The sequence below is a fragment of the Pituophis catenifer genome, unplaced genomic scaffold (genome assembly GCF_029215685.1).
Source record: "Pituophis catenifer annectens isolate HBS135680 unplaced genomic scaffold, rPitCat1.0.hap2 SCAF_9, whole genome shotgun sequence".
Taxonomy (NCBI): domain Eukaryota; kingdom Metazoa; phylum Chordata; class Lepidosauria; order Squamata; family Colubridae; genus Pituophis; species Pituophis catenifer.
Window position 1 is genome coordinate 5,300,873 of NW_027256889.1, and position 21,661 is coordinate 5,322,533.

Genomic DNA, 21,661 nt, shown 5'->3' on the forward strand with positions numbered 1-21,661 from the left:
AAAAGAGAAAGAATAAATAAGAATAAATAAAAGCATTTTGAAAGACATTCGACCAGACACTGAAGATAGAAAAGTTTGTAAAAAGCTTTGGGTGAAGCTAGAACTGGTGATTTTTGGTGTGAGATCTGTATTCCCCTTAAGGATTTTTAAAGGTTCTTTTAAAAGTATTTTTTTCTTTTTCTTTTTTTTTTTTTACAAAAAAAATATCCCCATTTATTGGTTTCCCTTCTGATACTGTCCAGGAAACGAGCAGATGAAAAAAAAAAGATAAATCATTAAAAAAAATCAAACAGACCATCGACTGTCACCTTTTGCAGAGGGGAAAAACAAATGAATGCCAAAGGTTTGGGGAACTTTTGTTTTTTGGTTTCTTCCTTTCCCCCCCCCCCTTTTTGCTTTGCTTCTTTGCTTATTTTTTGGTTGTTGGTTTTTTTGTTTTTTGTTTTCGTTTGGCTGTTGCTGACATTTCTATGTTTGGTTTTGGTGGTTTTGGTTTGCTTGGGGTTTTTTTTTTTTTTTTTTGGTTTCATGTGTCGGTTTGTACGTCCACTCCGGGCTACCCCCGCCATGTCAGAAAAGGCAGCGTGGATGCATGCGCCTGAGTCCTCACTCCGTCTTGGCATCCGGTTCAGTGGATCCGGGTCCAACTTGCCCCATTGTCTGCGCCATGTCACTGGAGGAGCTGCATGAGGAACAAGAGGAGGAGGAAGAGGAAGAGGAGGAGGAGGAAGTCAGGGTAGGGGACTTGCTAGGCATAGAAGCAGCTACGGCAGCAGCTGCTGACACCAGCCCCACGCCTCCGGGGGCAGCACTCAGCAAAGGCAGGCCCGCGTGGTTGAGGAAGAGCGGCGAGGTCACGATGCTCTGGCTTCCAGTTGTGCCTGCGGTGGTACCCAAGATTAAGTTACCACTGGCATCAAGGCTGGTAATTGGCAGGCTTCCACCACTGGCCAGGGCTACATGAAGAGAGAGAAAAAAGTTGGTTAGACCACATCTGCAATGACTTCCCATCCTTGGCCTTGGGATCAATATAGAATTGGTCCAAATGAGACACAGTGCCAAGATTGCCCTCTTGAAGGATAATCTTGCAGGAAACCATTCTTATCATCTTCTTTTAACAACTCCATAATCCCTTGCAGGGTGGAGTCTGGGCAACTGAATGGAGCTGAGGGTTTACTGGCCGGATGCCCTTCCTGTCTCCAATGTGGAGCTTTGTTCAGCAGATATATTCTCATCGTGCCCAGAGAGAGAGAGATATCTGCCTCTAGGATTGAACTCACAGCCTCCTGATGGTGAGGCGAGAGCTCCACCTCTAGGCCATCGCACCACTCACAGGAAACCATTCTTATCTTTGCAAGCAAAAAAAAATTTTTTTAGAGGCTTCCTTTTTGGAGACTGTCAAAAAGACAGGTATAATTGAAAAGGCACTTCTTTGTCCTCTGACAGCTCTGTCATTTCTCTCCCCCAACATGATTCACACGGAAAAGACGCACGGTGTGGGAAGACAGGTTGCACAATCAATGGTTAGCATATATGAGGTGAAGGATGCATGTAATGGAGCGTGAAGGCTTCTGCTGTGTGCAAATTCAAGATGGAATGGAGAAAGCCCTCAAGATGAATGAGAGGAGGGTGTGAGGGACTCCACCGACTGGCTGCACACTCACACGCCTGTATTACCCTTGCACACCAGCTCACAAGCAATCTCGCGTCTTGGGTCAGACCAAGCGGTGGGGAAGAGAGGCGTAATTCAGTCAATGCCTCCTTGAAAGAGAAAATGGCGTGCTCTCTCTCTAACGCACCGGATTAGACAATCTCTATCTGCACAGTCTTAAACAACTGCAAAGGATCTTAAGTGAAGCAGTTTATCTGGATTGTTTTCGATCAGGTTTCATACCAAGGTCCTGGCTGGAAAAAAAAGAACCCAGATAAATCAGCTTTTCCACACCAGGGGTGGTCGCTCTTGTGGATGATACTGTGTCATCACTCTGTCTTGCCAAGCCCAACCTCCAACCTTCCCATAGGGATCTCCACAGTTTCTCCTGTTTAATTCCAGGGTAGAGATCCACAACTGGGATCATCCCTGTTATTTGTTCATTTGATTTAAGGGCCACCCGATTCCAAAGTGACTCTGGTGGTTTACAATTATAATAGAAAAAAAAAAAAATTAAACGGAATCGATGGGTTTGGATAAATCACACATGTGGAGGATACCTTACCCCAAACTGATAGGTAACCTTCTCCGTTGGCTTCTAATATGAGGTACACCCAGGGGTGGGATTCAAACATTTTAGCAACCAGTTCTCTGCCCGCTTGCTGGCTGGGTGTGGCCATGGTGGGTGTGGCCTAGTCCCCCATGGTGGGGGGGGGGGCATTTTCGCCCTCCCCAGGCTCCAGAGGCCTCTCCTGGGCTCTGGAGGCTGGAAACTTCCAGTTCTTCTGGTAGGCCCATTTTTCCCCCTCCCAGAGCCTCCGTGCAGGCGCTGCACTTACCTGGCACCCAAAATGGGCCATATGGAGACTCCTAGGAGGGGCGGGGAGGGGCAGGGTGAGCCGGGCCAGCCATTCCTTGCAACTACCGGTTCAGCGAACCAGAGGTAAAATTAGCATCCGGTTGGCCCAAGCCGGTCCGAACCGGCTGAATCCCACCCCTGGATACACTTTAAATATAGGCAGCATTTATGCATTTTCTTTTGTCCTGGATGTCTCAGCTGCTTCTGACATCCCTGTCTATTCTATTCTTCTAGGCTGGTGGGGGATAAACAGTCAAGTCTATGGCCCCTTTCACAAGGCTTGGTCCTTACAGATGGTCCTCAATTTACGACCATAAATGAGCCTGGAATTACACCCATAAATTGTTGCGGTCATTAAGAGGATCCATAGTTATTATACCACCACCACCCCAACACACAAGCAGGTATCTTCCAAGCTTGGCCAGACATACAGGAATCTGCAGATGCTGTGAGCCCAACATGCAACCTCTACAAACTCACATCCGTTCCTTCACATACTTTTTCTCTCACGCCAGCAAGCCAGTGGAGTGGATGGCAGCCACGACACCATGGGGTTTTTTTTTGTCTTTTCTTTCACAAACCTTGTATGGTGGCCAGAGGGTTGGTGGCCATTAGCGCTGGGTTTAACCCTGCATTCACCCCTAGCACTGTGCTTCTGCAATCAAATCAAAGGCAGTGAGTTAAAGTGGGGGCTTTGGGGTGGCAAAGATGATTGTGCTCTTGTCACCCCCATACCCATTTTTTTTCCTCTCCGGTGTGCCCAGGAATGTATCAGTAGGATCCAACTTACAATAGTTGAGTCAGTGTAGATTTTATATCTTTTCCTCCAGGGCAGAGGACTTCAACTCCTAGAATTCCTCAGCCAGCATGAGAAACTATGGCCCTTTTATGACCTGTGGACTTCAACTCCCAGAATTCCTCAGCCAGCATGACTGACTCAGGAATTCTGGGAAATGAAGTCCACAAGTCATAAAAGGCCCATAGTTCCCCACCCCTGCTCTAGGGTAAAATCTGCCCCCACCCTTCTATCTAAAGACCTGGCTCTGCCGGTTGGCCTGGGGTTCAAATAACGGGCTTCCATTCTGGAGGTGGCTGCTGGATTGATGGCAGATTCCACCTCCCTCCCCTTCTGTTCTCCACCAGTCCATCTTTTTCAGTTATGATTTTGACGTATTTTCGCTGTGCTATTTTTCATGGTTTGTTTTATCGTTCTATTATCTTACTACTGTTCCGTTATATTCTTTTCATTTTTTTTCCTTTTTATTCTTGCAAGCTGCCTAGAGTAGACTCATAGCAAGATAGGCGGCAAATACTGTACATTTAACACATCATAATCTCTCTCCCTTCACATTGGTTGATTTACCTACTTATTACCCTATCAGTTACTGAAGTGGCATAGGTAAAGGTAAAGGTTCCCCTTGCATATATGTGCTAGTCATTTTCCGACTCTAGGGGGTGGTGCTCATCTCCGTTTCCAAGCCAAAGAGCCAGCGCTGTCCGAAGACGTCTCCGTGGTCATGTGGCCGGCATGACTCAACACCAAAGGCGCACGGAACGCTGTTACCTTCCCACCAAAGGTGGTCCCTATTTTTCTACTTGCATTTTTTATGTGCTTTCGAACTGCTAGGTTGGCAGAAGCTGGGACAAGAAGCTGGGAGCTCAGCCGGTTACGCAATACTAGGGATTCGAACCGCTGGAACTGCTGACCTTTCGATTGACAAGCTCAGTGTTTTAGCCACTGAGCCACCACGTCCCCTACTGAAGTGGCATAGAGATTCAAGATTCACCAAAAGAATTAAACCCATAAATACAATAAGCTCCAATGTAAAAGCAGAGATCTGAAGAACGGTTATGAATCCCAAACCTCTTTTTTAAAACATGGTTTGGGGACCTTAAATGAAGGATGAGAAGGCAGGGCATGTTACAGGTCCCATCGATTAGGAATGTACATCTGGTGGGACCACCAAAAAGGGCCTTCACGGTGGAGGTCCCTTCTCTATGGAGTATCATTCCTCTCAACGTATGATTGTTCCACACCCTGAAAGGTCCTAACAAACCTAATTTTGTAAATGGGCAGGGAATCCCCAACGGAGACGGGACCAATCAAGAGCAACTTGATTTGATTATATTATTGCTGCCATGGGGGGGGGGGGAGGGGGAGTTAATTTGGTGGGTTTTTAAATGTTGTAAGCTGCCCAGCATCATTTTTGTATGAGTTAGGTGGCTACATAAATATGTTAGATAAAGAAAGAAACCCAGAAGTTAGTCCCCGTGACTCAAATGATAGCAGTCTTCCCGTATTTGAGGGCCCCCAAAAGGAGGGGGGGAAATCTATTCTCCAAAGCACCTGAGGGCAGGACAAGAAGCAACGGGTGGAAACCAATCAAGGAGAGAAGCAACTTAGAACTAAGGAGAAATTTCCTGACAGTTGGAGCAATTCATCAGTGGGGAACGACTTGCCTCCAGAAGTTGTGGGTGCAACAACAGTGGAAGTTTTTAAGAAGAGGCTTGTCTGAAATGGTTTAGGGTTTCCTGCTTAAGCAGAGGGTTGGACTAGAAGACCTCCAAGGTCCCTTCCAACTCTGTTCTTCTGTCAAGGGGGTGTTAAAGAAGCTCCACAGAGAGTCGCAGTCCAACCTCTGCAGGAACTCAACCCTCCAAAAGCGTTCCCAGTCTTGCCACTTACCCCGTACTGGGATTCAGGCCTTGCAAGCTGAGAGCTGGATGGCTGCTGCTCTGGGGACTGGGATTTGTGCTGTTGCTTGGGGGTGGCGTGACCGAGTTGAGGGCGGTGCCCCCTGCTCCAACCGCTGTCCGACTGGGGGTTAGGGAGCAGATTGCTGGGGACAAGGTAGTAACTGTCCCAAAAGAAGAACAGGAAGTTAAAATGAGAGCTTCACGCAGAGGAAGCCCAAGCGAAGTCTTCTGCCTTCACAGGTAGTCTTCCACTTATGGCCACAGTGGAGCCCAACATTCCAGTTGCTAAGCAAGACAGTTGTTAAATCGATTTATGTCCCTTATACGACCTTTCTTGCCAGGGATCTTAAGGGCGTCCTTGCAAATTTTTGCTAATAACACAGTTCTTAAGGGAATCTGGCTACCCCACTGACTTTGTGAGAAGGTTGTAAAAGGTGATCACCTGATCCCCAAAGTCTGAAACCAGGTGCCCCCCCCCCCTCACCTCCCCCGGTTTCAGGCATTCAGCACGATCAATCCCTAATTTTGGTCTCTTAAAATCCAGAGTCTCAAACAATTCTCAAAAATTCGTTGAGATTGTTCAACAAATCACAATTTGTTCCAACAAAGGTTGGAACCCTTTGTGGGTCAAAGATCAGGATGCACTTATGTTCCTGTGCTTAACAGCGTCAATTTAATACACAGTCTCAACAAGCTCTCATCATTCCACCCCGGTAAAGTATTCCAAAGGGAAATAAAGGAAAGGAAAAATGAAGGGGGGAGTGTGTACCTGTTGTGCTCAGACTACTGGAAGCCTGGGAGAGGGGCAAACCTGTGCCGGTGCCTGGGCTGGTCACCTGAGGAACAAAAATAGAGACAAGAATCTGTCACGGACATAACGGATGTAGATAATGGTAGCACGCTTTCTCTCTTCCACCACCAGGGGGCAGGAAAGGTTTTCCAAAAGGGCTACTTAAGACTTGTTGAATGGAGGAGATGGCATCAGCCATAGTGGGCAGCACAAAGAGGACAACCAACTGTATCTCTGAACCCCTGGCTGACCAAGAGATGCTGCCAGGCCTTGTCCCAGGGCCTGGAAGCTGTTGGAGTCTGGATGGAGAGGCACATTTGGCTTAACCACTACGTCAGCATGATCAAGTAGCTGTAGGTTCATGGACCAGTCAATACTGAGGATTTCCCAAGCTTAGCTCTCCATAGGATTGCATTTCCCCAGATGGAAATGGCATGCAGTTGGGGGTGGGTGGAGTGTTTACCTGCACTGGTTTATTTGTTCAGTGTTGAACGTTGTATGTCTATAATTTGAAGGTGCTTCTGACACGAATAAAGAACCTGCACTGATAGGTCCTGCTTTATGACCCTGTAGTCCCTAACTGGGGTAGAATCGGGATGTCTGAATGGAGTTGAGCATTTACTGGCCGGATGCCCTTCCTGACACCTACACAGAGTTCACAGCAAATATTTTTCCTTCGCACCTTAGGGAGAGAAGTATCTGTCGCTACCTAGGATTGAACTCTCAGACTTCCGAGTGGGCAAAAATAATGTAAGACGTGTCCCTCGAGGGACTCTTGCAAATGTCAGTGTCCCCTGGGAAAGCCACCAGAGAGGTCAACCGAGACAGACGATCACGTATGAGGGAAAAGTGGGAGTTTACCATGTGAGGACTGTAGCCAGCAGGTTTGCTCTGGGCAGGCAAAATGGGAGCAGAGCTACAAGGGTTGATCCGTTTCTCCTTCTGACGGCGGTTGCAGAACCAGACACGAATCACCTCTTTCTCCATGTTCAACTGTTCGGCAATAAGTAAGATCTCCTCTGAGGTAGGCTTCTGGTTCTGACGGGGGAAGATAGAAGTGTAAGAACGACATCCGCGGTGGCGCAGTGGTGAGAGTACAGTACTGCAGGCTACTTCTGCCGACTGCTGGCTGCCTGCAATTTGGCAGTTCGAATCTCACCAGGCTCAAGGTTGACTCAGTCTTCCATCCTTCCGAGGTGGGTAAAATGAGGAACCAGATTCTTGGGGGCAATAGGCTGACTCGGTAAACCGCTTAGAGAGGGCTGTAAAGGGCTGTGAAGCGGTATGTAAGTCTAAGTGCTATTGCTCTTCCTTCCTTCTGTCCTTCCTTCCTTTCGTCCTTCCTCCCTCCCACCTTCCCTCCCTCCCTTAGTGTGCAGTGGTTAGAATGCAGCATTGCAGGCTAACTCTGCCGGCTGCCAGCAGTTCGATCCTGACCGGCTCAAGGATGACTCAGCCTCCCATCCTTCCGAGGTCGGTAAAATGAGGACCCAAATTGTTGGAGGCAATGTGCTGACTCTGTAAACCGCTTAGAGAGGGCTGTAAAGCACTGTAAAGCAGTATATAAGTCTAAGTGCCATTGCTATCCGGTCCTAGCGAGAAGTGAACATCATGCAGCAGGACAGGGAACTATTCTTTTAACAGTCTGACAAAATGGATAAAATGGTCTATACAGCAGCTTGTAGTTGGTTACAGGTAGTCCTCGACTTACGACCACAATTGAGCCCAAAATGTCTGTTGCTAAGCAAGACAGTTGTTAAGCAAGATTTGGCCCACTTTTACGACCTTTCCTGCCAGAGTTGTTAAGTGAATCGGTTAGTGTTCAGTTGTTAAGTTAGTAACACGGCTGTTAAGTGAATCTGACTTCCCCCATTGACTTTGCTTGTCAGAAAGTGTCACAAAAGGTGATCATATGACCTGGAAGACAGAACTGTCATAAATAGGAGCCAGTTGCCAAACATCTGAATCTTGGTCACGTGACCATGGGGATGTTGCAATGATCATAAATGTGGAAAATGGTCGTAAGTCACTTTTTTCATTACTGTTGTAACTTCAAAGTCACAGAACAAATGGTTGTAAATCGAGGACTATAACATAGGCAACTATATAAATATTTTAAATAAGTACCATGTTTCCCCGAAAATAAGACCGAATCTTATATTAATTTTTGCTCCAAAAGACACATTAGGGCTTATTTTCTGGTTAGGTCTTATTTGGGGGGGGGAAATACGGTACTAAATGCACCCATCTGGCTGACAATCTTAACTGGGGCTTATTTTGGGGGTAAGGCTTATATTACGAGCATCCTGAAAAATCACGCTAGGGCTTATTTTCCGGTTGGGTCTTATTTTCGGGGAAACAGGGTATATGAAATCAGTTTTAAATGGAACACTTCAAATGGAAGCATTGAAGAAGGCAGCACAGGTTAAAACTTCACCCAAGTTACTTCTCCACTGCACGGCACAACTGATAATAATTTGGGGAGGGAAGGGACGAGGGAAGGCGGGTTGCTTGGTAGGGAACTTTTTACCGCTAGAAAGCTTTTTTCCAATGCAAAGCGGACATTGGTCTCAATGCTAGTCCGTTTCTTGCGACGTCGGCCTGGCAGCCCATCAAAGCCAAGGTTGGGACTGTTCAACTGGTTGGGGCTGGGAAGCGTGGAGTCCACGGACATTGTCTCTGTAACAAGTTGAGGAGAAACATTTAATTGCCTCTTGAGTAACACTCATAAAGCACATCCTCTATACCAGGGGCCTCCAACCTCCACATATACCTATACCAGGGGTCTCCAACCTTGGCAACTTTAAGACTTGTGGACTTTAACTCCTAGAGTTCCTCAGCCAGGCTGAGGAACTCTGGGAGTTGAAGCCCACAAGTCTTAAAGTTGCTAAGGTTGGGGGCGCCTGCCCTATATGACTTCTCTTCTCTTTCCATCTATCTCTTTTCAAATGCCTCCTTTCCTTAACCTTCATCCTCTCCAGAAATGGCATCACTTTTCTCTCCCACTTAATCGGAACCATGTGTGAATATGCTGATGGAGCAAACAAGAACGAAGTTTCTCACTGGAACATAATACGCTCTTTATGGTGCCGTAATTCCCACCACTCAGTCCTGCTTATATTGTGCTACCCTTTCTTCCTCCTGTCAGGCTCAGACCATGAAGGCTGTCGCTTGGCCCCCTACCTCGTGCTAAACTATGGTTTTTGACTGAGCCACGATTCGCTGGCTTCCCCACAGCAGGCTAAGCTTGTTTATCTGGGCTACCAATGGCAGGAAAGCCCAATTTTTTTTAAAAAAATGGAATAACAGAATAACAAGAGTTGGAAGGCACCTTGGAAGTCTTTTAGATGTTTTAGCCTCTATTTCTCTCATCTTTGTTGCTCCTCTCTGCATTCTTTCCAGGGTCTCAACATCTTTTTTTATATCGTGGTGACCCAAACTGGAGCAATAGCTTGTGTGTGTGAATGCAGTTGGCTCTTTTCTGTTACCTTCACTGCAACTTTCAACAATCATCTCCTTGACCAAATTCTCTTTTCTTCTCTGGCATTCTTAACATTATCCCACTCCCAGGTTGGTCACCCTGAGCAGGACTCGGCTTGAATCACACTCCACTGTCTTTCCTTACCAGCATCATTCAGCCATTTCTCCAGAAGTGGTTTGAGTTTGCACATGTTCTTGAAGCTGAGGTTCAGTGCCTCAAAGCGCGAGATGGTTGTTTGGCTGAAGTCATTCCCATAAAGCTTCCCCATAGCCAACCCCACATCACCCTGTGAAGGATGGAGGGAAGAAAAGGGAGAGAAGCGGTTACTGAGAGAATGCCAAGGCTGCCTGTATTTCACAATTCCCTGCACATAATTCTTCTCCTTTCATTAGGGAGAGCTACATCTTACTCTTCCTCATCTGAGCCAAGCATTCTGAGGTTTACCTGCGTGAAGCCCAGTTTGATGCGCCGTTGTTTGAAGGTGCGAGCAAACTGCTCCAGCTCTTCCAGGTCGCTGGGCTCCTCAGGGTGAGAAGGGGTCTCCAGGCATTTGGGCGGCTGTGAGTGAGTGAGGTGGGACTCGGGGAGGCCAGGCCGAGTCACTTGCTGGAAAAAGAGGAAGAAATCAAAGAAATGGGAATCCAAGAGATCCAGAAGGACCACCACACACAAGTCCAGGCAGGCTGTATTACCAAACTCAAGGGGAGAAATAACCTTGATAATTTATTAATTTATTGAATAGCGATTGCTACGCCTGGGCCAAGATGGGAGGCACCTCCCTCCCTTCATGAGTTGCAAATGTCATTGACAACTTTCAGTGTTTGGCGGGTTAGGAATGGACGAATTTGCCCTCTGAGATTCAGGGCTTAAAATTAAACGCTCGCAACTGATTTAATACTGGAGAAAACGAAGCAGTATAATTCATCTAAAAAAGAAAAAAAAAGAGGGAAAGCCAAAATATTTGCATGGTTATTTATTTCCTTCTTTTACCTCAATGAATGTTTTACACGTTCTTTCTTTCTTTTCTTCTTTTTTACACCTACCCTTCTTTCCTTCTTTGCTCACCTGTGCTGGGAGTCCTGCACGAGGCTGGTTCGGCAGGAGGCTCCCTGGATTCTGCTGAGGTAGCTGAAATAAATTTGGTGTCGGAAGCAGCCCTGTGGGGAGGAAAAGGCTCGAGTTTCTCTCTGAAGAGACCCAACATATTTTGGTTCTTTGTGTGCCAAGTTACAACCCAGTTAAGCCATAAGCAGCAACAGCTTGAAGTTTAGTGCGGCTTTAAGCATGAAAGCCGGTTGGGTGACTTTGGGGCCAATCACCAGGAGACGGTGAGTTCTAGTCCTGCCTTAGGCATGAAAGTTGGCCAGGTGACTTTGGGCCAATCACCAGGAGGTGGAGAGTTCTAGTCCTGCCTTAGGCATGAAAATTGGCTGGATGACTTTGGGCCAATCACTAGGAGATAGCGAGTTCTAGTCGTAAGACATGAAAGTTGGTTGGGTGGCTTTGGGCCAATCACCAGGAGACGGTGAGGTCTAGTCCACCTCAGGCATGAAAGCCAATTGGGTGACTTTGGACTAATCTTTCTCTCTCAGTCCAACCCACCTCACAGAGTTGTTATGGTGTGGGAAATAGGAAGAAGAAGAAGAAGTATGAGGTATGTCTGCCACCTCGAGTTGTTTCTTAAAATAATAAAGGAGGGATGCTTTTTTTTTTTTTTAAATTATCTCCTCACCTTGCTGTCCCTGCTGGGCCTGTGGCAGCAGGAACTGTGCAGGTGGCTGGAGAGGGTGCCCTGGGACAAGGACTAACTGCTGGAGCTGCAGCAGCTGCTGGATATCCTAGAAGAAAACGAATCGGGAGGAGAAACAGGGTGAAAAAACATCTACACACAGTGCAGTTACCCAATTTCCAACGCGGTTGAACTTCTTAAGAGATTCCTGAGAATTATACTTGCCCTGAGGCCACTGAGCACTTTTCTCCCCTGGAACCATGGCTGCCGGGAGCTTCCCAGAAAAGAGGTGATGGCTAGGGAAGGAGTCTCCAACCTTGGCAACTTTAAGACTTGCGGACTTCAACTCCCAGAGTTCCTCAGCCAGCAAAGCTGGCTGAGGAATTCTGGGAGTTGAAGTCCGCAAGTCTTAAAAGTTGCCAAGGTTGAAGACCGCTGGGCTTAAGGGACCAGTTTCAATGGACAATGCAAGGCAGACCATGTCTCAGGCCATCCGAGAACCAGTTTTTCCTTTGAAACCCCCCTGCCCCCCCCCAGGAGTGACCGTCTCCCCTTCCAAGGAAAAGTGGCCTGGCAATGCAGAGAACCTCTTGTGGCTGGCCGGCCCTGCAAAGCGCCCTGCTTCGTGCACAAGCCCTTACCTGTGCCGTGAGTTGGATTGGTTGGGACAAGGCCAGCTGGGGCGCCTGGGGCTGGCTCTGTGGTGCTGGCAGTTCAGCCCCAGGTTGCTGAGAGGAGGCGGAGGCGGCGGCGGCGGCAGCAGCGTTAGATTGCTGTACAGCAGCCGCCAAAAGCTGTGCTTGCGCCTGCTGCAGGAGCAGCTGCTGTTGGGCGGGCATCAGGGCAGTCAGCTGTATGAGAGAGGAGGCAGCAGGCAGGGCGGGCAGCAAGCAGGAGGCAAAGGGGAAGGAAGGAAGGAAGGAAGGAAGGAAGGAAGGAAGGAAGGAAGGAAGGAAGGAAGGAAGGAAGGAAGGAAGGAAGGATCAGAGGGAAGGAAGAAAGAAGGATCAGAGGGAAGGAAGAAAGGATCAGAGGGAAGGAAGAAGGAAAGATCAGAGAAGGAAGGAAGGAAGGGAGGAAGGGAGGGAGGGAGGGAGGGAGGGAGGGAGGGAGGGAGGGAGGGAGGGAGGAAGGAAGGAAGGAGGAAGGATCAGAGAAAGAAAGGAGGGAGGGAGAAAGGAAGGATCAGAAGGAAGGAAGAAGGAAGGATCAGAGAAGGGAAGGAGGAAGGGAGCGAGGGAGGGAGGAAGGAAGGGAGGGAGGGAGGAAGGAAGGAAGGAAAGAAGGAGGAAGGATCAGAGAAAGAAAGGAGGGAGGGAGAAAGGAAGGATCAGAAGGAAGGAAGAAGGAAGGATCAGAGAAGGGAGGGAGGGAGGAAGGAAGGAAGGAAGGAAGGAAGGAAGGAAGGAAGGAAGGAAGGAAGGAAGGAAGGAAGGAAGGAAGGAAGGAGCAAGTTAGTCAACTACATTCCCTGCCCTCAGCAAAGAGCCAGAAACTTCCTCAGGTAGGCAGCCATGCATTTCTTCTTTTGCCAGAGTCTGGACTCACACACACCATGGAGAACTTGGCCAGGTGGGAGAGAAGCGGCTGTGTTGCTCATTGTCATGCGTGGAGGTTCAGGGAAAGCCAAAGTACCTGTTGGATTCCTCCTTGTCCACTGGAAAAGGCACGGGAGGGACAAGGGAGGGTTGCTGCTAAGAGGGAGGCAGCAGCCGAATTTTACTACGCAGGGTGGAATGGCATCTCCTTCTCCAGCAACCTTTGGGGCAGAGGCTGAGATCTTTCCATCTGTTTCCCCGGCCTCCATCCATCTCAGGAGAGCACTAACATTCACAACTGAAGAGAATGTGGGGCTCCAAAACGACCCATTTCCTTCCGTTCCTTGTGTGGGTCAGACAACCCCTCCCAATGTGATATAGACCACTTGTTGTGAGGATTACAAGTGGACCCCGATTTACGACCGTTTGTTTAGGGACCAAAGTTACAAAGGCACTGAAAAAAGTGATTTAGATGACCGTTTTACATGCTTAATGGTCATTGCAAGCATCCCCACAGTCTCGTGATCAAAATTCAGCAAATGGCTCATATTTATGACGGTCGTAGCGTCCAAGGGTCACACAATCCCCTTTTCCAACCTTCTGACCAGCAAAGTCAATGGAGAAGCCAGATTCACTTAACAACCATGTTACTAACTTACCAACTGCGGGAATTGGTGGCAAGAAAAGTTGTAAAAAGGAAAAAAAACCTCACTCAACAAAATGTCTCGCTTAACGACAGAAATTGTGGGCTCAATTGTCGCCGTAAGTCAAGGACTACCTGTACTTATATGAACGTCTATGTAAGTAACGTCTAGATCACAATAAACCATTTAACTATGTTTAGCATGGAGAGTCTCCTTTTAGGAGAAAGTCGTATTGTATGATCCATGGTGTCACAGTAGTTAGAATGCAGTACTGCAGGCTAATTCTGCTGACTGCCGACTGCTCGCAGTTTGGCAGTTCAATTCTCAAGGCTGAGAATCGAACTGTTGGCAGTTCGATGGCTCAGTTTGGCAGTTCGATGGCTGAAGGTTGACTCAGCCTTCCATCCTTCCGAGGATCCAGATTGCTGAGGCTATTAATAGGCTGACATAGTAAACCGCTTAGAGAAGGCTGTAAGGCAGCGTGAAGTGGTATATAAGTGTAAGTGCTATCGCTATTGCCAATCCTACAGCGAATGTTTTGAATTTTGCCAGCATGGATTGCAAGCTCCCTCCTCCACTTTCTTCAACCTTTGATGGCAATACTCGGGGTAGAAATCATTCAAGAGGTTTCAATCCCGTTCTGTTCCACCTCACCTCGCTTCACCCAAGGGTCAACTGCAGAGACTGCCTGTTGCACTTACCCCAGCCAGTTGGCTGCCCGCTAACATTAGCTGAGCCTGGGGTAGGTGCGGCTGCTGAGCTTGAGGGGCTGGAGCTGGGGCTGGAGCTGGAGGCATTTCTGTAGAGTCTTCAGCTTTGATCTGGAAGGGAATAATCATAATTTTGAATTGAATTATCGATTAATTGTTAATTACTATTTATTGAATTGTTGAGTTTCCACCAGTCTTAGACTGTGGACCTAACTGCAGATTACCCACATAGAGTAATAGTAATAGGCACCTTGCGTGCAATTATAAAACATCTGAACTTCATCAGCACTGACAAAATCACCCTCAGTCAATTGCAAAAGGCAGCTTTACTCGGAACAGCTTACATCCTGCGACGATATTTTGGCTTAGGCCCGGGGTACTTGCAGGACCATCTCCAGCCGTTCTCCCATCGTCCTGTGCGCTCTCACAGAGTCGGCCTCCTCAGGGTGCCGTCGGCCAAACAATGTCGGCTGACGACCCCCAGGGGGAGGGCGTTCTCTGTGGGAGCCCCGACCCTTTGGAATGGATTGCCCATTGAGCTCAGGACAGCCCCCGACCTTCTTTCCTTCCGTCGCGAGCTGAAGACGTGGCTCTTTCGCCAATTAAACTGATCCGTTTGGGGGTACACTGGTATAATTTTACATTGTTTTTTAATTGGGTTACTGATTTTAATTTGGTATTGTATTGTGATTTATATTGAAGTTGTCATTTTGTAAGCCGCCTTGAGTCCCTAGGGAGAAAGGCGGCATATAAATCGCAATAAATAAATAAATAAATAAATTTCTAATACCATCAAATATTCACAGCTGCCTATCCCAGATGCTTGGGAAGGACCCGATAGGCAAATAAAAATGTCAAGTCCAGTCTGAACATCTGGCTGAGTGTAGTGATCAACCATAAAACAGATGGTTCTCGACTTACAACAGTTCGTTTAGTGACCGTTCAAAGTTACAACGGCACTGAAAACGGTGACTTAGAACCATTTTCACACTTACAACCGTTGCAGCAGCTTCAGGGTCACGCGATCAAAATTCAGATGCTTGGCAACTGACTCTTATTTATGACGGTTTGCAGTGTCCCCAGGTCACCTTTTGGGACCTTGTGACAAGCAAAGTCAAATGGGGAAGCCAGATTCCTTAAACAACCGTGTTACTAACTTAACAACTGCAGTGATTCACTTAACAACCATGGCAAGAAAGGTCATAAAATGGGGCAAAACTGCTTAACAAATGTTTCGCTTAGCAACAGAGATCTGGGGTTCAATGGGGGTTGTAAGCCAAGGACTACCTATAAAGGCCGTTTGCTTTCCAATTCCACATAGAAAAACTCTTTCTGACTCTAGTGTTTTCTTCCTGTGCCCAAACTCCATTATTACAAAGACAGATGGCTCCTTTCTTGTATTTTTTTTTTTAAAAAAACCTGAAGCTCCCTCATCTGAACCGAATAGTTATGTCTCACACTAGAACCAAGGGTCAAGAAAGGAAACGGGGCAGTTGTCGGAAGGATCCTGTACTGGAGAGATTGAGCTCTCTATCCCAGCAGGGAAACGAAGGGGGTGATTCAGTGGAGACCCTCAACTGCAGCCAAGATCATGTGTACTTCGACTTGAGGAATTCCAAGCAAGGGGATCCAAATCCTGCAAAGTTAAAATCTCTGCTACCCTGCAGATATTTAGTAAGGAGTTCTTTGTAGGGATGAGAAATAATGCAGTACAATACATTCATATCCCGCCCACTGACCAGTGCAAGATGTTTTATCGTTACTTGGCTTCCTGTTTTGCTGCCAGGGTTGGGGCGCAGGGAATTCCCCCCTTAAACCAAACCTTGATTCAGAAGTTCCTATCAGGCTGATAACAAAAGCGCAGGGCACTTCCCATTGGGGGGTCTTTCTTTGTCAGCGCGATTTTGACCTGCAATGCCTGGCTCTGGCCTTTCTTGGGAGGGGGAGTTTCAGGATTTCCAGGGGAGTGGGCAGCTTGAAGGGCCACCCAGAATCGTTTGCAATATTGCAGAAAGTGCAACTTTTAAAATTATGTTAAGAGTTGAGCGTTGAAGTTATCTAATTCTATGTCTCAAAAAAAAAGAGAGAGAGAGAGAGAGAGAAAGGGAACAGATTGTGGTTTGGGCAATATGCAAATTTTTTCTGTGCAATCAGTTAATCAAAATGCAAGTGATTAATCCAGCTAAACAGACACGCAGAGAGAGAGTTTACAGACTTCTCATAGCATCCTTCAAGCAAGCGTCAAGGGTTTTGGTCACATTTCAAAGCTTAACAGACCCTAGAGTCAGACAAGGATAGAGAGGCAGTTTAAAAACTGGGGTGCTGAATTATGGCCTGTGACCTTTCCTTCTATCATACCTCCAAGATTTAAAAAGATGATGTATATAATCGCTGACAAATAAGATGTTTGTTGAGCTGGTTATAAAGACTTAGTACACAGTTAGTTTTAAAGCTTTGCTGGCTGGGGAATTCTGGGAGTTGAAGTCCACCAGGCTTAAAGTTGCCAAGGTTGGAGACCCCTGGCTTAGACCAGTGTTTCTCAACTGTGGCAATTTGAAGATGGGTGGACTTCAACTCCCAGAATTCCCCAGAACAAAAGGTGACCACTCCTATTACCTCATCCCTCAAGAATCCACCATTTTCCTCTGTCCTGGGCTGAAATTAAAGCCCACCTCCACACAGCTTCTGACCCAGGGTCAGTCCAAGCCAATCTGAATGCCAGATGCCTTTTTAGAGCAATGTTTCTCAACCTTCCTCAACTTTAAATGATGGTGGACTTCAACTCCCAGAACTCCCCAGCCAGAAATGCTTGGTGAGGAATTCTGGGAGTTGGAGTCCGCCCATCTGAAAGTAGTCAAAGGTTGAGAAACATTGGGAATTCTGAGAAGAAATGACACCACCTCGTGGATCTGTAGGTAGTCAGAGGAAAAAGTGGGACTTACCTTGGTGCCCGTGATGGTTGGGGATGGGGAGAACGGGGAAGGTTTGCTCTGCTGAGTCTGGAAGGGAAAACACGAAGCAACTTCAGCACTGGCACTCTAAGACTGTGGCCCACTTCAGGGTATAACTATTTCCTTACTCCCACTGCTCCTGCCCAAATGTTCTCACCTGATGGTTTGTGTCAGGTCCATTTCTTTCTGTATCTAGAAGCAAAAAAGTTAAATTCACCACATAGGGTCCAAACTAAAAGAATCTCAAGAATGGCCAACTTGATCTGAACAATCCACCCATCTCTCAATCTCCATAATAAATCCTCAGACAGAGGCTGATCCATTTGTTTCTTTCTCATATTCCTTGATACATCCTGCGCCTACTTCTGCCGCTTATAGTAACTGGAAGAATTTGAATTTCTGGTGAAGATGTTTCTACAATTCTGCAGTGTTATATCAATAGCTGAATCATTGGCTCTGGGCCACGGATAACCCCCCATACATTGGGATAGATAACAGACTCCAGAGCGACACATCAAAAAGAGCCTTGGTAGTACAGGGGTTTAAGGCACCCTGTTATTAAGCTGGTTATTAAGACCAGCTGCCTGCAATTACTGCAGGGTTCGAATCTCGCCAAGGCTCAAGGTTGACTCAGCCTTCCATCCTTTCTAAGGTAGGTAAATTGAGGACCCAGTTGTGGGGGCAATAAGCTGACTTTGTATAAATATACAAAAGGATGAAGGCTATTGCTTAACGCATTGTAAGCCGCCCTGAGTCTCCGGAGAAGGGCGACATATAAATCAAATTAAAAAAAATAAATTAAAAAAATTAAAAAAAAGGAATAAAAAATGAGGAAAAATGCCTAGAATATAATGTATTGCCGAGTATATTTTGAGTTCACACGCTTCGTTCTCCAAAAACAAGATCAGTGTACAAGATCTTGTTATGGCCCTGATAATTTTGATAGTGCCGATAAAGAAACAGAGGAAGCAATCATTATTTTTGTCACCTCCAACCGTTCCCAATTCATTTACATTATTTGTATTTAGATATAGATAGATGATCCTTCAAGGCTGATCTGTGAAAGTATTAAGTATTTGTGTGATCGTGCATCGCTGTTCCTCATTCACAAGTTATTGGTGTGGTCTTGTTAATGTTCCGATTAGTTTAAGAATCATTCTGAAATGTGGTACTTCTGTGAGAGCAGTGACGGCAGGGTTCTGAGGGGTTGCCACAAAGAAGAGGGAGTCAACCTATCCTACAAAGAAAACTGAAGGCAGCACAGAAGCAACGGATGGAAACCAATCAAGGGGAGAAGCAACCTAGAACGGAGGAGAAATTTAATGAGTGATTAATCAGTGGGATGACTTGCCTCCAGAAGTTGTGGGTGCTCTATCACTGGCGGATTTTAAGAAGAGAGTGGACAGCCCCTTGACTAAAATGGTATAAGATTTCCTGCTTGAGCAAGGAGATGGGCTAGATAGAAGACATCTAAAGTCCCTTCCAACTCTACTATTCTTCTTTTCTCTAAAATAGAGTGGGGAATATTTTCCGGCTGAAGGAACAAGTGGTTCTCCGAACATTCCTCCCCTAACTCATCCCCTTCAACACCTTCTTTTGGAGCAATCTTTATCTGTCCCACCTTCCCAGCCAGAGGTGATTCTTGTCTCATCCAGAATTGGGATAATCCCATTCTTGGCAATCCAAGAGTCCCAAAGCACTTGCTTCCAGCTTCGCTTTGCACAAGAGAATGGGGCTGCCCAATGAAGCAGAATTGCGTTATTTTCTTCCTTCAGAATAGAGCTGGAAGGGACCTTGGAGGTCTTCTAGTCCAACCCTCTTCTCAAGCAGGAGCCCCTGTACCATTTCATACAGGTGGCTATGCAGTCTCTTCTTAAAAACCTCCAGTGATGGAACACCCATCCATGACTTCTGGAGGCAAGCTTTTCCACTGGTTAATTGTCCTCACTGTTAGAAAGTTTCTCCTTAATTCCAGTTTGCTTCTTTCCTTGATTAGTGTCCATCCTTTGCTTCTTGTCCTGCCCTCTGGTACTTTGAAGAATAGACTAGAATAACAGAGTTGGAAGGGACTTTAGAGGTCTTCTAGTCCAACCCCCTGCTTAGACAGGAAACTACGCCACTTCAGGCAAATAGTTATCCAACATCTTCTTAAAAACTTCCAGTGTTGGAGCATTCACAACTTCTGGAGGCAAGTTTTCCACTGATTATTTGTTCTAACTGTCAGGAAATTTCTCCTTAGTTCTCGGTTGCTTCTCTCCTTTAGTTTCCATCCATTGCTTCTTGTTCTACCCTCAGGTGCTTTGGAAAATAGCTTGACTCCCTCTTCTTTGTGGCAACCCCTGAGATATTGGAACACTGCTATCATGTCAACCCAGTCCTTCTCTTCACTAGACTAGCCATGCCAGTTCCTGCAACCGTTCTTCATATGTTTTAGTCTCCAGTCCCCTAATCACCTTTGTTGCTCTTCTCTGCCCTCTTTCTAGAGTCTCAACATCTTTTTTACATCGTGCCAACCAAAATTGATGCAGTATTCCAAGTGTGGCCTTACCAAGACATGATCCCTCTTCTTTGTGGCAGCATCTCCTTTTAATACTTATTTTATTTATTTGGTAATGGTGTCCCAAAGGGAGATTTTTTTGTTAATGCTTCAATTGCTGAAGTGGCACCCAAACCAATGAATAACAATTGGTCATTTGGCTTGTTTTTAACCATTTAGTCCTATCCGATTCTTGGTGACTTTTATAGGCAAGGGCTCTCCATCTACCCTGTGTCAAGCACAGCTTCTTTCAATTGTTGGATGTTCAATTTAGCATCAGATTTGGGGTTATCAAGCCAGTGCTTGCCCTTCCTGAATAACAATACTTTATACGAAACGTTGCCTGATTCTTCTCTTTGGTCCATTCTCCTTTGCTTAGTTCCTTATCTTTCCCAGGACAGTAACTTTTAATAGTTTTTTTCCCCCCAATGCTTTGTTTTTCAGTGCACCGAGAAGCCTTCCTTCCATTCTTCATCATTTTCTCTTGTTCCCCTTCATCTACTACTTCGGATACTAATTCTGATCCATGTCCAGAACTGGCTAATGCAATACAGTAGCACCGAGTTGTCTCAGGAGTATATTAATACTATTTATTAGGCCTAATGGCTCCTTTATATCTTGAAGATGACTGGGGGAAAATTATGTATAAAAAAGCCAATTTCTGGGTTCCTGACTTTTCTATTAAGACTCTCTAACGAAAAGCTGGAGACTGACCCTGCAGGGATCTTCTTTATTTATTTATTCACTTGCATTCTGTATTTTTAATACCTTCTTACATTTAAAAGGAGAAAGAAAATGAATTAGCTTCAAAGAGGCCACCGCTGCAGAGACTGCAGGGAAAGGGGGGTTCTCATTTCACCCAGCCTCCGCAAGAGCCTTTTTGTTAATGAATACATACATTCTTATCCTTCCCATCCAACCAATTTACCTGTGTGGTCTTCTTGCAGCTCCAGGCGCACCTTCTCCAGTTCCAAGGGCTTAGACATTCTTACTTCTGTGAGAAAAAGGAAGGAACCAAAAAAAAAAAAATGGAGAGGAAAGGAAAATGCAGATGAGTTTTGATAAAGATACACAGAAGGTAAGTGGGGCCAGAAATCAGTGCCAATAGCAATAGCGCTTAGACTTATATACTGCTTCATAGTGCTTTACAAGCTCTCTCTAAGCCAGGGGTGTCAAACTTGATTTCATTGAGGGTCGCATCAGGGTTGTGTTTGACCTCGGGGGGGGGGCTGTGGGGTGGGCATGGCCAACTCAATGTCACTCGTGTCGGGGGCGCCTGTGGCGGCCTGAGCGCTCTGCCAGCAGGCTCCCAAGCTCCATTTTTGGCTGCGACGGCCTCCTGCAACCCTCTGCCAGCAAAAACGAAGCTCGGGAGGGCCACGCACGGAACTTGGGAGCTCCGTTTTCATTGGCAGACGGCTGCAGGAGGCCGTTGCGGCAAAAAACAGAGCTCATGAGGGCTGTGCGTGGTCCATCCGAGCTCCATTTTTGCTAGCAGAGGCATTGTGGGCTGGACCTTCACTGTTTCCAGAGTGGTCCTACGGGCCAGATCTAAGCACCCTGCAGGCCGGATTCAGCCCACAGGCCTTGAGTTTGACACCCCTGCTCTAAGTGGTTACAGTTTCAGCCTAGGGCCCCCAACAAACTGGATCCTCATTTTATCAACCTTTTTTTTAAAAAAATTTGATTTATATGCCGCTCTTCTCCAGAGACTCAGGGCGGCTTACAATGCGTTAAGCAATAGCCTTCATACTTTTGTATATTTATACAAAGTCAGCTTATTGCCCCCACAAACTGGGTCCTCAATTTACCTACCTTAGAAAGGATGGAAGGCTGAGTCAACCTTGAGCCTGGTGAGAATTGAACTCGCAGTAATTGCAGACAGCTGGTGTTAATCATAATGCTATTAGTCTGCTGAGCCACCAGGCCCCTTGGAAGGATGGAAGGCTGAGTCAACCTGGAGCTGGTTAGGATCGAACTCTATCCATTGCTCCACCAGGGCTCTATTATGTGCCAAATCTAGGTAACATGACTTGTACCAAACCAACAAATGAAAAACTGAGAATTGGAGAGAA

General features: G+C 46.5%; 1 protein-coding gene across 6 annotated transcripts; it reads right to left on the reverse strand.

Annotated features, from left to right (window-relative positions):
* Positions 1–606: 606 nt before the first annotated feature.
* On the reverse strand, positions 607–20,587 carry POU2F2 (POU class 2 homeobox 2). 6 transcript variants are annotated; one of them, XM_070949452.1, is made up of 14 exons: positions 20,515–20,587; positions 17,208–17,242; positions 17,042–17,098; positions 14,091–14,210; positions 11,211–11,316; positions 10,544–10,635; positions 9,923–10,084; positions 9,623–9,764; positions 8,528–8,676; positions 6,859–7,035; positions 5,977–6,043; positions 5,197–5,368; positions 3,092–3,165; positions 607–956 (listed from the first exon to the last, which is right to left on the reverse strand). In XM_070949452.1, exons 1-14 carry the CDS (start codon positions 20,570–20,572, stop codon positions 607–609), a joined length of 1,761 nt encoding a protein of 586 aa, XP_070805553.1. In that variant the 5' UTR covers positions 20,573–20,587. The 6 variants fall into 6 exon arrangements, with proteins under 6 accessions (XP_070805553.1, XP_070805555.1, XP_070805554.1 ...); XM_070949454.1 differs by lacking the exon at positions 3,092–3,165 and adding an exon at positions 11,849–12,058 and having other exon boundaries at positions 917–956; positions 9,923–10,036; positions 20,515–20,575; XM_070949453.1 differs by lacking the exon at positions 3,092–3,165 and adding an exon at positions 11,849–12,058 and having other exon boundaries at positions 917–956; positions 20,515–20,575.
* Between the last annotated feature and the right edge of the window lie 1,074 nt (positions 20,588–21,661).

Coding starts and splice junctions, on each gene's coding strand:
- POU2F2 (XM_070949452.1), bottom strand. CDS start 20,572: ATGTCTAAGCCCTTGGAACTGGAGAAGGTGCGCCTGGAGCTGCAAGAA. Junction 9,765..9,922: donor TCAAACTGGGCTTCACGCAG/GTAAACCTCAGA, acceptor CATCCTTCACAG/GGTGATGTGGGGTTGGCTAT. Junction 8,677..9,622: donor GAAATGGCTGAATGATGCTG/GTAAGGAAAGAC, acceptor AACTTGTTACAG/AGACAATGTCCGTGGACTCC.